Genomic DNA, 12,010 nt, shown 5'->3' with positions numbered 1-12,010 from the left:
GACAAGGATGGGGACAAGGATGCAGATAGGGGTGAAGAGAGGGGTAGAGGCAGGAAAAGCGCTGGAGAGATGGGGATGGGGTATAAATGGGGATGGGATGGGAACGAGGCCAGGAACGGGAGTGGGAATTGGGATGGGAACAGGGCTGGGGTTGAGATGGGGACCACGACAGGGGCACTGAGAGTCCATTGCCCACCTTCCCCCCCTCCCCCCTTCTTCCCCCAGGGTGAACCCGGCATCGCAGGCTTCAAGGGTGAGCAAGGACCGAAGGGCGAGACGGTGAGTTTTGGGGGGGCCCATCCAGCCCCCGCCATCTGGGGAGGACCCCGCTGCGGGGCCGCGTCTCTAACGAACCTCTTCCCCTAACGAGGCCCCTCGAGGGGCAGCGTCCCCCCTCCTGCAGCAGGGGGTGGAGGGGGAACAATAGGCTCTGTGTTAGGGCCGCGCTGCGCCCCCCCCTCGGCCCCGGGGCCGGGGACATTCCCCCATCGCTTCATTAACCAACCTCAATGCGTGGGGCCGCTTCCCACTGTGGGGCCGCTGAGCCCCGGCGCCGTTGTGCGCGGACCCCCGGAGATGGGGGTTTTGGTTGGGGGGCGGGGGGAGCTGCGAGCTGAACCCCAGCCCCCAACCCGTCCTGGTTTGCTGCTCTGACCCCCTTTTCCTCCTCTTCCTCAGGGCCCTGCAGGACCCCAAGGTGCCCCCGGGCCGGCTGGCGAGGAAGGCAAGAGAGGAGCTCGTGGTGAACCTGGTGCCGCTGGCCCTGTGGGCCCCCCCGGAGAAAGGGTGCGTGCAGAGCGCTGCCCCCCACCTTAAAACAAAGAAACCCAACAACCAACCCTGACTTCGCCCCTCTTCTTCCTCCATAGGGCGCTCCTGGCAATCGTGGATTCCCCGGGCAGGACGGGCTGGCCGGACCCAAGGTGGGATCGTGGGGTTATGGGGGGGTCCTATAGGCAGTGCCGACTCCCTGTGCTCCCCCCTCCAACCTGTGCCCCCCTCCCACCCCACACAGGGTGCTCCAGGTGAACGCGGCCCCGCTGGTCTCGCCGGTCCCAAAGGTGCCACCGGTGACCCTGGACGTCCTGGAGAGCCTGGGCTGCCCGGAGCGAGGGTGAGAGCTGGGGGGGGGGGGACAGAGCCTCCTCCCCATGGGGGGGGGGGGGGGGTGCTGGGGGGCTCAGATGGGGCAGAAGGATGTGGAGCGGTGGTGGGGGCTGCCGAGGTCAAGTGAGGAGGGGGTTTGGGGGCAGTTCGGGGGGTTTTGCAGCTGGTTAGGGGACGTTTGGGGTCAGTTGAGGAACGTTTGGGGTTGGTTGAGGAGATCGGTGGTTGGTTAAGGGACATTTTGGGTTTGTTAAGGAGCATCTGTGTTGATTCAGGAGCATTCGGGGCTGGTTAGGGAGCATTTGAGGTTTGTTACAGAGCATTTGGGGTTGGTTAAGGAGCTTTTGGGGTTGATTCTGTCGGTTTTAGGTGCTCTTTGGGGTTGGTTCGTTTTCTCTTTGGCTCCACTCAGGGTGAACTTTGGCATCAGCTGAGATGCACTTAGGGGTAGTTATGGTGCAGGTGGGGTTCATTACAGTGCATCTGGGGGGAAGATGCTCTTTGGTGCTAATTAATGTTCTCTGTGGGGTGACTTAGGGTGCATTTGGGATGAGTTAAGTTGCTTTTTGGGGTTACCAAAGATTGGGCTTGCTAAAGAAGCTCTTAAAGGCCGCGCAGCCCCCTATGCCGTCATCCCAGCTCCTCTTCAGCCCTGGAGCTGGGCAGGACAGGGGCTCCCAATGTGTCCCCCTCCCAATTTGGGACTCCCAGCTGCTGCAGCCCCCATTGCTTCCTTCCCCCACAGGGTCTCACCGGCCGCCCCGGCGATGCGGGACCTCAAGGCAAAGTCGGTCCGACTGTAAGTGATGCTCCATGGGGTGGGGGAAGGAGGGTTGGGGGTGGCTGTCGTGACCCACGCTGATGTCCCCCTCCCCATATATAGGGTGCTCCTGGCGAGGATGGCCGCCCCGGCCCTCCTGGCCCTCAGGGTGCTCGTGGGCAGCCCGGTGTGATGGGTTTCCCCGGTCCCAAAGGCGCTAATGTGAGTAATGACCTTTGTGAGTTTTCTGCCCCAAAATGGAGCAGTGAAGGTCAGTGCAGGTGTGATCCCATCCTCTGTCCTCCCTGTAGGGTGAGCCTGGAAAAGCTGGAGAGAAAGGACTGCCTGGCGCCCCAGGGCTGCGGGTGAGCTCCTTCTGCCCCTCCGACCCCATAAAATCACCTTTTGGGGTTTCCCTTGCACTGTGCTCAGTGTGCGGTTGGGGAAACTGAGGCACGGGGCTGAGTGTTGGGGATTTCTCCTCTGCAGGGTCTTCCTGGTAAGGATGGGGAGACAGGAGCTGCTGGACCCCCCGGACCCGCTGTGAGTGTCACTGCTTTTCTTTTTGGGGACAGATGTTTGAAATGTGGGGCTGGGGGGGTGTAGCCCCCGGATCTGGGTGGAAGATCATGCCAGGCATGCTGGGGATACAGGGGGGGCAAAACCCCCAGTGTTGAAATGTGAGGATTTTGTGTCCCAGCTGCTCCACCCCGGTGTGATTTTTGATTTTGTCCAAAATCTTGGGGTGGGTGAAGGGCTGCAAAGGGGTGAATCCAGGAAGGGGGAGGGGGGCGCCTCAGAGCCGTCACTGCTGTCCTTCCTTCCTTTAGGGTCCTGTGGGTGAGAGAGGAGAGCAAGGAGCCCCCGGTCCTTCTGGATTCCAGGTGAGTGGGGACACACAGGGGGGAATTGGGGTGATGAAAGTGGGCACCCCCCCCCTCACACCTCTCCTTGTCCCCAAACAGGGACTGCCTGGACCACCAGGTCCCCCTGGAGAGAGCGGCAAACCCGGAGACCAGGTGAGGCCATTCATCCCTGGGCTGCAAGGGGGGCTTAGCCCTCTCTGACCCCCCCCCAGCACTGACTCCCCCCAGTGCTGACTCCTGGCTCTCCCCTCCTCTCTGCAGGGTGTTCCCGGAGAAGCTGGTGCCCCCGGTCTTGTTGGTCCCAGAGTGAGTATTGCTCATCCCCCTGCTCGGGGACAGGGATCCTCCTGTCCCACAGAATGTTTGGGGGGCTCAGGTGGGGAGCAGAATCCAAACAACTCCACCAAAGCCATCGGACCCTCACGATTCCAGTGGCTCGGTGTCCCCTCTCCTCCCAGTTCACCCCAGTCCCACCTGGGATGGATGCACTGCCCTCTGTCCTGAGGACAATGCCATTGTTTCCCTCGCTGTGGCCTTGGGGGGCTTCTCTCTGATCGTCTCCCCCCACCATAGGGTGAACGTGGATTCCCCGGTGAACGCGGCTCTCCCGGTGCCCAAGGGCTGCAGGGTCCCCGTGGGCTGCCTGGAACGCCTGGCACTGATGGACCCAAGGTGGGTGACAGAGGGTGGGTGGCACAGTGCCACCAGCACGGATCCGTGATGCCATCGGAGCCCCGATGACCGCACTGCTGTTCTGCTTTTAGGGTGCGACCGGTCCGGCTGGTCCCAATGGTGCCCAGGGTCCCCCAGGGCTGCAGGGAATGCCTGGTGAGAGAGGAGCAGCTGGCATCGCTGGCCCCAAAGGTGACCGGGTAAGGTGATGCATCCCAGAAGTGTCCTGAGCGACGTCAGGTCTCAGCTCGGCTCACACTCATCCCATCCCACAGGGAGATGTTGGTGAGAAAGGACCCGAAGGAGCTCCGGGCAAGGATGGCGCACGTGTAAGTGGGACACGGCCGTGGGGTGGGCTGGCAAAGGATGCTCACAGAGACCACGTCCTCATCTGTCTCTCTCCTGTAGGGTCTGACGGGTCCCATTGGTCCCCCTGGCCCCGCTGGCCCCAACGGCGAGAAGGTGAGAGCAGCATCACAGCGCCCCACAGCGCAACCCATGGAATGGACCCCAGTGCATCCACCTCTCCATCTTTTCTTTTCCAGGGTGAATCCGGCCCTCCTGGTCCATCTGGTGCTGCCGGCGCCCGTGGAGCCCCCGTAAGCACAACGTCTGCAGCCCCTGGGTGCCTTTAACCATAACCCTAAACCCCCATCAACCCCCTTATCAACCTCCCCCATTTCTCTCCTTTAGGGCGAGCGTGGCGAGCCCGGTGCCCCTGGTCCTGCTGGATTTGCTGGCCCCCCGGTGAGTGTTTCACCCCAAAGCCCCCATCACACACTCAAGTTATCACCCCTGTCCTCACCCCACTCATGGTGGCTGCTGTCCCCATCAGGGTGCCGACGGACAACCCGGTGCCAAAGGCGAGCAGGGAGAACCCGGGCAGAAGGGTGACGCCGGCGCTCCTGGTCCCCAAGGTCCCTCCGGCGCTCCTGGCCCTCAGGTACAGCCCCAAAATGGGGCAAACCCCCAAATTTGGAACATCACAGCCCCAATGCAGGCACACTGCAGCTCCTGTTCGTATTCATAATCTGTTTTTCTTTCCTTCCCAGGGTCCAACTGGTGTCACCGGTCCCAAAGGAGCTCGTGGGGCTCAGGGTCCCCCTGTGAGTACCAGAGGCTGCAGGATGGGGAAGGAATGGCCGTGGGGCTGAGCTGTGTCTGAGCCTTGTTTCTCCTCTCTGTTCACTGATTCTGATTCCCTCCCCAGGGAGCCACAGGATTCCCTGGAGCCGCCGGCCGCGTGGGACCACCCGGCCCTAATGTGAGTCTGGGGGGGTTCTGGCATTGCCCCCACCTGGGGTTTGGGTGCTGCTTCCCTGTGCTGCGTGTTGGAGGGGGCGCTGTGTCCCTGCGTGGGCATCTGGGGTTTTCCTCCTCAGGTCTCTCTGATGGTGGCTTTTGGCCATTGCAATGATAGAAAAGAACTTTCCTAAGGAAAAATGCTCCCTGACCAAGCAGCACTGTGATGTGGGTGATGAAGATCGGCCACCTCTGCTTTGCACCAACGCTGCTTTCCTTCCTTTTAGGGTAACCCAGGCCCCCCCGGACCCCCTGGCTCTGCTGGCAAAGATGGCCCCAAGGGTGTTCGTGGTGATGCTGGCCCCCCTGGCCGTGCTGGAGACCCCGGCCTCCAAGGCCCCGCCGGCCCCCCTGGCGAGAAGGGCGAACCTGGCGAGGATGGCCCCGCGGTGAGGATTTCGGGGGTCTCCTCCCTCTGTGCACCCCCTGACTGCATGGTGCCATTGTTCTGGGTCTGATCCCCCTCTCTGCTGCCCTGCAGGGTCCTGACGGCCCCCCAGGGCCTCAAGGCTTGGCAGGACAGCGTGGTATCGTGGGTCTCCCAGGACAGCGTGGTGAAAGAGGCTTCCCTGGACTTCCAGGGCCATCGGTGAGTGGGTCGCTCTCATTCGGGTGCACTGAATCCTATGGGGTGCAGATATGTGGGGGCTGCAATGCTCTGGAGCCCATCTCAGGGGTCTCCAGCCCCTTGGTGCAGCCCGTGGGGGCACCGTTTCCAGGTGGTTTGGGGTTTTGCAAAGCTCTTCTTCCCCACCAGGAGCCGCTGGCGCAAGGCTTAAAGCCGGAGCAGGAAAACCACTGGTGGTTATTTGTTGCACAGGGGTCTGGGAGCCATGAAAAATGGGGAAGGGGCTGCGCTGGGGTCTCTCGCACTCATGCACTTTTTCCCTCTCTTTCAGGGAGAACCTGGAAAGCAAGGAGCACCTGGCTCTGCAGGCGACCGAGGTCCCCCCGGCCCCGTGGGCCCCCCTGGGCTGACAGGTCCTGCTGGAGAACCTGGACGTGAGGTAAGCAAAACCCCAGCATCATCACACCAGCACCGGGCATCACCATCATGGCACAACTCAGCTCCCGGAGCTCCTTGGTGTCTTTTCTCCAGCATCGAAAGGAGACTTTGCACAAATGCTGCTCCACCCCAGGGTTATAACATCCTCTCTTCCTCCTAGGGCAACCCCGGTGCTGACGGACCCCCGGGCAGGGATGGTGCAGCTGGCGTGAAGGTGAGCTTGCCGTGCGCACCCCATGAGTGCTCACTATCCCTGTGCCAAAAGCCGTGGGGTTTTGCACAGATCTGACCTCCCCACCCTCTGCTCACAGGGTGACCGTGGTGAGACCGGCCCTGTGGGTGCCCCCGGTGCTCCTGGAGCCCCCGGTGCTCCTGGTCCCGTTGGTCCCACCGGAAAACAAGGAGACAGAGGCGAGACGGTGAGTGCTGCGTGAGGGTTTAGGATTTAGGGTCTCCTTATGGCTGAAAATCTGCTGTGATTCCCCTCGAGGTTTGTTCCTCGCACCAGTGCTCCAGCTGAGAGCATTTAGAGATGCTTTGAGGCACAGAACGGCTGATTGTCGCTGTTGCTTGGATTTGGGGTATGGTGGGAGGGACTGATTCGGACACCTCTGAAATGCCAAATTCATGGCTTCGAGGTGGTGTTTCAGGTCACTGGCACCTTCTGATGTCCTTCTTTTCTCCCTGCAGGGTGCACAAGGGCCCATGGGTCCCTCTGGTCCCGCTGGAGCTCGAGGAATGCCGGTGAGTGACGCTGAGCACATCAGCACATCCCACGTGCAAAGTGCCGGGTGCTGCGTGCCGGGCAGGGCTCTGCCCACCCTGAGCTCAACACAGCGCTGTCCCCACTTCAGGGTCCCCAAGGGCCTCGTGGTGACAAAGGTGAGACAGGAGAGGCTGGAGAGAGAGGGCTGAAGGGCCACCGTGGCTTCACCGGTCTGCAGGGTCTGCCCGGACCACCCGTAAGTTGGTTTGGGGAGCGCTGAGCCCCCCTGGAGGATGCAGCTCCTTTGGGGTCTCTGTGGGCACCGAGGCTCTGCCAGGGCTGATGTGCTGACCACAGAGCTGTGACACCCCGGCTTCCTCCTCAGGGCCCTTCTGGAGACCAAGGTGCTGCCGGTCCCGCTGGTCCCTCCGGTCCCAGAGTAAGTCCTGGCAGTGGTGTTTGGGGTGGTGAAATGGGAAGGAGCAGCAGTGCCCTCTCTGGGCACCTGCAGCCTCTGTCAGCTCCTGATTGCTCATTAGCACCAGGAGTTAACGGCTCCCCATCGCCTTGGTGTAGGGAACCTGCTTTGGCAAGGGGGGTTGGACTCGATGATCTCTCGAGTTCCCATCCAACCGCTACAATTCTGTGATTCTGTGATTCCCTGCCCTGATGCCTTGCAATGCCTTCAACCCCCATTTTGGGGCTCTCTCTTAGGGTCCCCCTGGTCCCGTCGGCCCCTCTGGCAAAGATGGCTCCAACGGCATGCCCGGCCCCATCGGTCCTCCCGGTCCCCGCGGACGGAGCGGTGAACCTGGCCCTGCGGTGAGTCCCAGTTGTGGGGAGGCAGGGAACGGAGTCCAGCTCTCAGAGCAGCCCATCAGCATCACTTCCTTCTCCCATAGGGTCCTCCTGGAAATCCCGGTCCTCCCGGTCCTCCCGGCCCCCCAGGCACCGGCATCGACATGTCAGCTTTTGCCGGACTGGGTCAGACGGAAAAGGGCCCCGACCCCATCCGCTACATGAGGGCAGACGAGGCGGCCGGAGGACTGCGGCAGCACGACGTGGAGGTGGACGCCACGCTCAAATCCCTCAACAATCAGATCGAGAGCATCCGCAGCCCCGAGGGTTCCAAGAAGAACCCAGCCAGGACCTGCCGCGACATCAAGCTCTGCCACCCCGACTGGAAGAGCGGTAAGAGCTCTGTGTCTGCTTCTCCCATCCTCTCCTCCTCTCCAAAGAAGAGCATCCTCAGCATCCTTGCACCGACCTGCACGCAGGTTGGATGTTAGGAAAGGTTTCTGCTCCATAAGAGGGGTTGGGCAGCGGACTGGGCTGCGCAGGGATGCGGGGCAGTCCTTGTCCCCAGAGGTGATGGGGAGCTGTGGAGATGTGGCACTTGGGAACGTGGCTTTTCCAATCTTAAAGACTGTGTGCTTCCATCGGTGGGCATGGTGGTGATGGGTGGACATTCCTTGGTGATCTTTGAGGTCTCAATGACTCCCAGCCCTCCCCAACCCCTTGAGCATCCCATTTGTCCTCCCCGCTGCAGGAGATTACTGGATTGACCCGAACCAGGGCTGCACCTTGGACGCCATCAAAGTTTTCTGCAACATGGAGACAGGAGAGACCTGCGTCTACCCGACCCCCAGCAGCATCCCCAAGAAGAACTGGTGGACCAGCAAGACAAAGGACAAGAAGCACGTCTGGTTTGCAGAGACCATCAACGGCGGTTTCCACGTAAGCGATCCCGGCTGGGCTGTCCTTCCTTGCGGTTATGCTGATGGATTTTAATGAAGTTGTAGAGGGCGATTCTGAAGGCATGGAGTTGGGTCGGTTTAGCTCCACAAATCAAAGGAAAAGGATGGGATGCAGCAGCTGAGCTCCCTCTGTTTGTTTGGCCCAGAAAAGATGAGGATGAGGGGAGGCTCACGGCCCTACAGCCCCTCATGGCCCCTTATGGCCCTACAGCACTGTTAGGAAAAGTTCTGCCCCAGAGGCATGGAGCAGCCCTGAGATGCTGGAGCTCAGGGAGCGTTGGGAAAATGCTCTCAGGCATCCAGTTTGGGTTTTGGGTCAGGTCCTGCGTATCCTGATGTACAGAGGGCAACCAGCTCATGGGTGGGCTTTAAAGACCCTTCCAACCCAGCCATTCCATGGTTCTGTGACCTTTCAGGACCCTTCCAATCCAACCATTCCATGGTTCTGTGACCTTTCAGGACCCTTCCAACCCTACCATTCCATGGTTCTGTGACCTTTCAGGACCCTTCCAACCCAGCCATTCCATGGTTCTGTGACCTTTAAGGACCCTTCCATCCCAACCTTTCCATGGTTCTGTGACCTTTCAGGACCCTTCCAACCAAGCCATTCCATGGTTCTGTGATCTTCAAGGACCCTTCCAACCCAACTATTCTGCTATTCTATTGGTTTTACGATCTTTAAGGATCCTTCCAATCCAAACCACTCCATGATTTTTTTCAGCCATTTGGGAACCTGAAGCATGGAAGTCTTCCCAAAAAGCTCCTGCACGTAAGGTGGTCGTGATGCCACAGGCTTTAACTCCTCACCTCTTCCCTCCAGTTCAGCTACGGCGATGAGAACCTGTCCCCCAACACCGCCAGCATCCAGATGACCTTCCTGCGCCTCCTGTCCACCGAGGGCTCCCAGAACGTCACCTACCACTGCAAGAACAGCATCGCCTACATGGACGAGGAGACGGGCAACCTGAAGAAAGCCATCCTCATCCAGGGATCCAACGACGTGGAGATCAGAGCTGAGGGCAACAGCAGGTTCACCTACAGCGTCTTGGAGGACGGCTGCACGGTAGGTTGCTGGGCACCTGCAAAAGAAAGGCACAGATGGGGAGGTGGGGCTGGGGCTGTGGGGCTGAGGTTGGAGCAGCTGACAGCATCCCTGCCTTCCTTTTCTCCCCAGAAACACACTGGCAAATGGGGCAAGACTGTCATCGAGTACCGGTCGCAGAAGACCTCGCGCCTGCCCATTGTAGATATTGCACCTATGGACATTGGCGGAGCCGAGCAGGAGTTTGGCGTGGATATTGGCCCAGTCTGCTTCTTGTAAAAAGAGTTGTTTTATTTGTGTGTTTGTTGTTTGTTTGTTTGTCGGTTTTGTTTTTTTAAAAAGAAAAAGGAATCCAGCCCAATCCCATAAAAGCAAACCCAATCCCACCCCCGAGGACCCATATGTTCCCATCACAACTTCTGCACTGAACGGACGGCACGACCCCCGTGTTCCCCTTCGGGACCCTCCAGCGCCGTCACCGGGCAGACAGCGACATAAAACCATGGGCTTATTTATTTATTGCCTTCCTGGAAGGCCGATTTCTTTAGGTCGGGTGGAGGTGGGAATCGATCTGGCAGGTATGACGCCCCCCCCCCCCCCCCCAAAAAGGGGTCTTGGCAAAACACAGGTATCGCGGAATCCCCTCCCCTCCCCGTGTATCGCAGCAGGAGTGCTAATGTATCATACGACAGAAATGGTGCTATTCTTGTAAAACAAGTCTGTATTTTTTAACATCAGTTGATATAAAAACAAAACAAACAAAAAAAAACAAAAAAAAAAACTTTTGGTGGAAAGTAAAACCGCCGTGCGGGTCGTTCTTGTGTTTGTTTGCCGTCCAGTCGCCCCCCTTTAAAGGTTTGGGTTCAGATCTCAGCCTTACAGCTTAGAATCACAGAATCACCAAGGTTGGAAAAGACCTCCAAGCTCATCCAGTCCAACCGTTCACCTCTTACCAACAGCTCCCACTGAACCACGTCCCTCAACACAACATCCAGCCTTTCCTTCAACACCCCCAGGCTCAGTGCCACCACCACCTCCCTGGGCATCCATTGCAGTGCCTGACCACCCTTTCTGAACAGTAATACTTCCTCATGTCCAGCCTGAATCTCCCCTGCCGCAGCTTGAAGCCATTCCCTCTGCTCCTATCACTGATGACACGAGAGAAGAGGCCGACCCCCAGCTCACTACAACCTCCCTTCAGGCAGTCATAGAGAGCAACTATTAGAGATACGGGAAGGGGATGAAACCACAACTAAACAAATCCCTCAGAGAAAAGCAAACCCCTCCGCCTTCCCTGCTCCAGTCCCATTTTGTGCACACATAATTTAGGGATGGATTCTGCACAACTGAAAGCGGAAGAGCTCACGGCCATGGGGTGCAACGTGGAGCCCTTGTGGTAAAGCAGCCCTGCCTTTAGGCTTTATTAAAACACGACATATGTAAATGCTGCTCTTAAGCAGCTTGCTAATTAGAGGGAAAGCCCCAGAAGTTTAATTGTTTTTAACTATCTGCAAGAAAATTAGCCCAGCGACCCCATAAGAGCTGCTGGCCCGCAGGTTTCACCACAGCACTGCTGTTACTTTTTGCACCAGCTGACAGCAGTCCTTCATTAAGAGAAATTATGACTTGAAAGGATTAAAAACCCCTTTAAAGAAATGTTACTTTGGGGCCCTGGTCTCAGTTTTAAGCGCTGGCAGCTGGCAGTGCTGCAGCCCAAGCACCTGAAGCAGCTTTCCAGGGCTGGGAGCTGCAAGAAACGTTGGCAGAAGAAATTCATTAGAAAGGATTGGAGGATTAAGGAGGATTTTCCAAAATAAACGCCCTTTATAAGGCCGAGTGCCACATGACCCAGAGGGCACCCCCAATTACCAGGGCTCTCCGTGTCCCACAAGCTGTTTCCCTGCTCGGATAAGCAGCAGCATGGGGGATCCCGCAGGCTCTGAGCTCGCCCTCACCAGGTAAAAGCTGCTCTGCTTTTCGGATCTGGCCCCCAGGGAGCAGAAGAGCATCTGTTACCTGCAGCCAAAGCACTGCAGCAAAGGGCTGGGGGTCAGCAGGAAGCTCTGCCACGTCCTGCTGCCACCCACGAGGGGACACAGAGCCCCCCCACGCTGTGAGGGCTGCAGGAAGCTCAGCCAGCAGGACGAGAAAGGGCAGAGCGTGTGAGCCCTGCAGCTTCCCTACAGAAAACTCAACTCAGCAGAGTTAGAAGCTGCTGGGGGTTTATCAGCACGGCGTGAGGAGCTCGTGATGGGGACGGTTGCAGGGACAGCAGAGCCGAGGTCCGCGAACCCAAACCCTGCAGCCTGCGTGGCAACGGAGGTGAGGCGAGGATTTCAGCCCTCACTGCCCCGAATCAGCAGCAGGAAAAAGGTGACACGATGCCAGTCACCGAACTGGGACAAAAGGTTGCTTTCCACAGGACGCAGACACAGCGTTTCCTCGGTTTCCATGTAAAGGCACCGCTCATCGCACAGCCCCGCTTTAACAAGCGGGCTTCAGCTCTAGCAGCACTGCTGGGAAGACACTCCACCTCTTAAAAAACAAAGGGCATTTTTATTTCACGCTTGCACAAAAGAAAGCCTCCTTCATTGACAAAGCACCGGAGCCATTTCCCCTGCAGGCTTTGGCCCCTTTGTTTCCACACAGAGGTGGATGGAGAACAGCACAGAGTGGGTGCAGAGGAAACACGGGAGGCTGCAGTGACCTGGTTCCACAAAAACCAAAAAGGGAAAAAGCAGAACAAAGTTCTCCAAGCTGCAAACACAGCAGGCTGAACTGCAGCAGGCTGA

The 12,010-nt window shown here is 58.6% G+C and overlaps 1 protein-coding gene across 1 annotated transcript; it reads left to right on the top strand.

The window, feature by feature from the left end:
* Positions 1–225: 225 nt before the first annotated feature.
* Positions 226–9,614, top strand: LOC122192366 (collagen alpha-1(II) chain; the record flags this gene model as incomplete). The annotated part of the gene is made up of 33 exons (XM_042892900.1): positions 226–279; positions 679–786; positions 870–923; positions 1,016–1,114; positions 1,853–1,906; positions 1,991–2,089; positions 2,179–2,232; positions 2,357–2,410; positions 2,698–2,751; positions 2,833–2,886; positions 2,995–3,039; positions 3,307–3,405; positions 3,498–3,605; positions 3,681–3,734; positions 3,814–3,867; positions 3,951–4,004; positions 4,099–4,152; positions 4,241–4,348; positions 4,458–4,511; positions 4,616–4,669; positions 4,935–5,096; positions 5,189–5,296; positions 5,607–5,714; positions 5,874–5,927; positions 6,025–6,132; positions 6,404–6,457; positions 6,568–6,675; positions 6,805–6,858; positions 7,134–7,241; positions 7,322–7,610; positions 7,969–8,156; positions 8,997–9,239; positions 9,351–9,614. Coding segments are annotated over 33 exons (3,099 nt in total), but the record flags the coding sequence as incomplete, so codon positions are not given.
* Positions 9,615–12,010: the final 2,396 nt, after the last annotated feature.

The sequence above is a fragment of the Lagopus leucura genome, unplaced genomic scaffold (assembly GCF_019238085.1).
Source record: "Lagopus leucura isolate 7727_CA_CO unplaced genomic scaffold, USGS_WTPT01 60323-0_obj-0_obj, whole genome shotgun sequence".
Classification (NCBI taxonomy): domain Eukaryota; kingdom Metazoa; phylum Chordata; class Aves; order Galliformes; family Phasianidae; genus Lagopus; species Lagopus leucura.
Note: the sequence above shows the minus strand (reverse complement) of the source record. Positions and strands in the feature narration are given on the sequence as shown.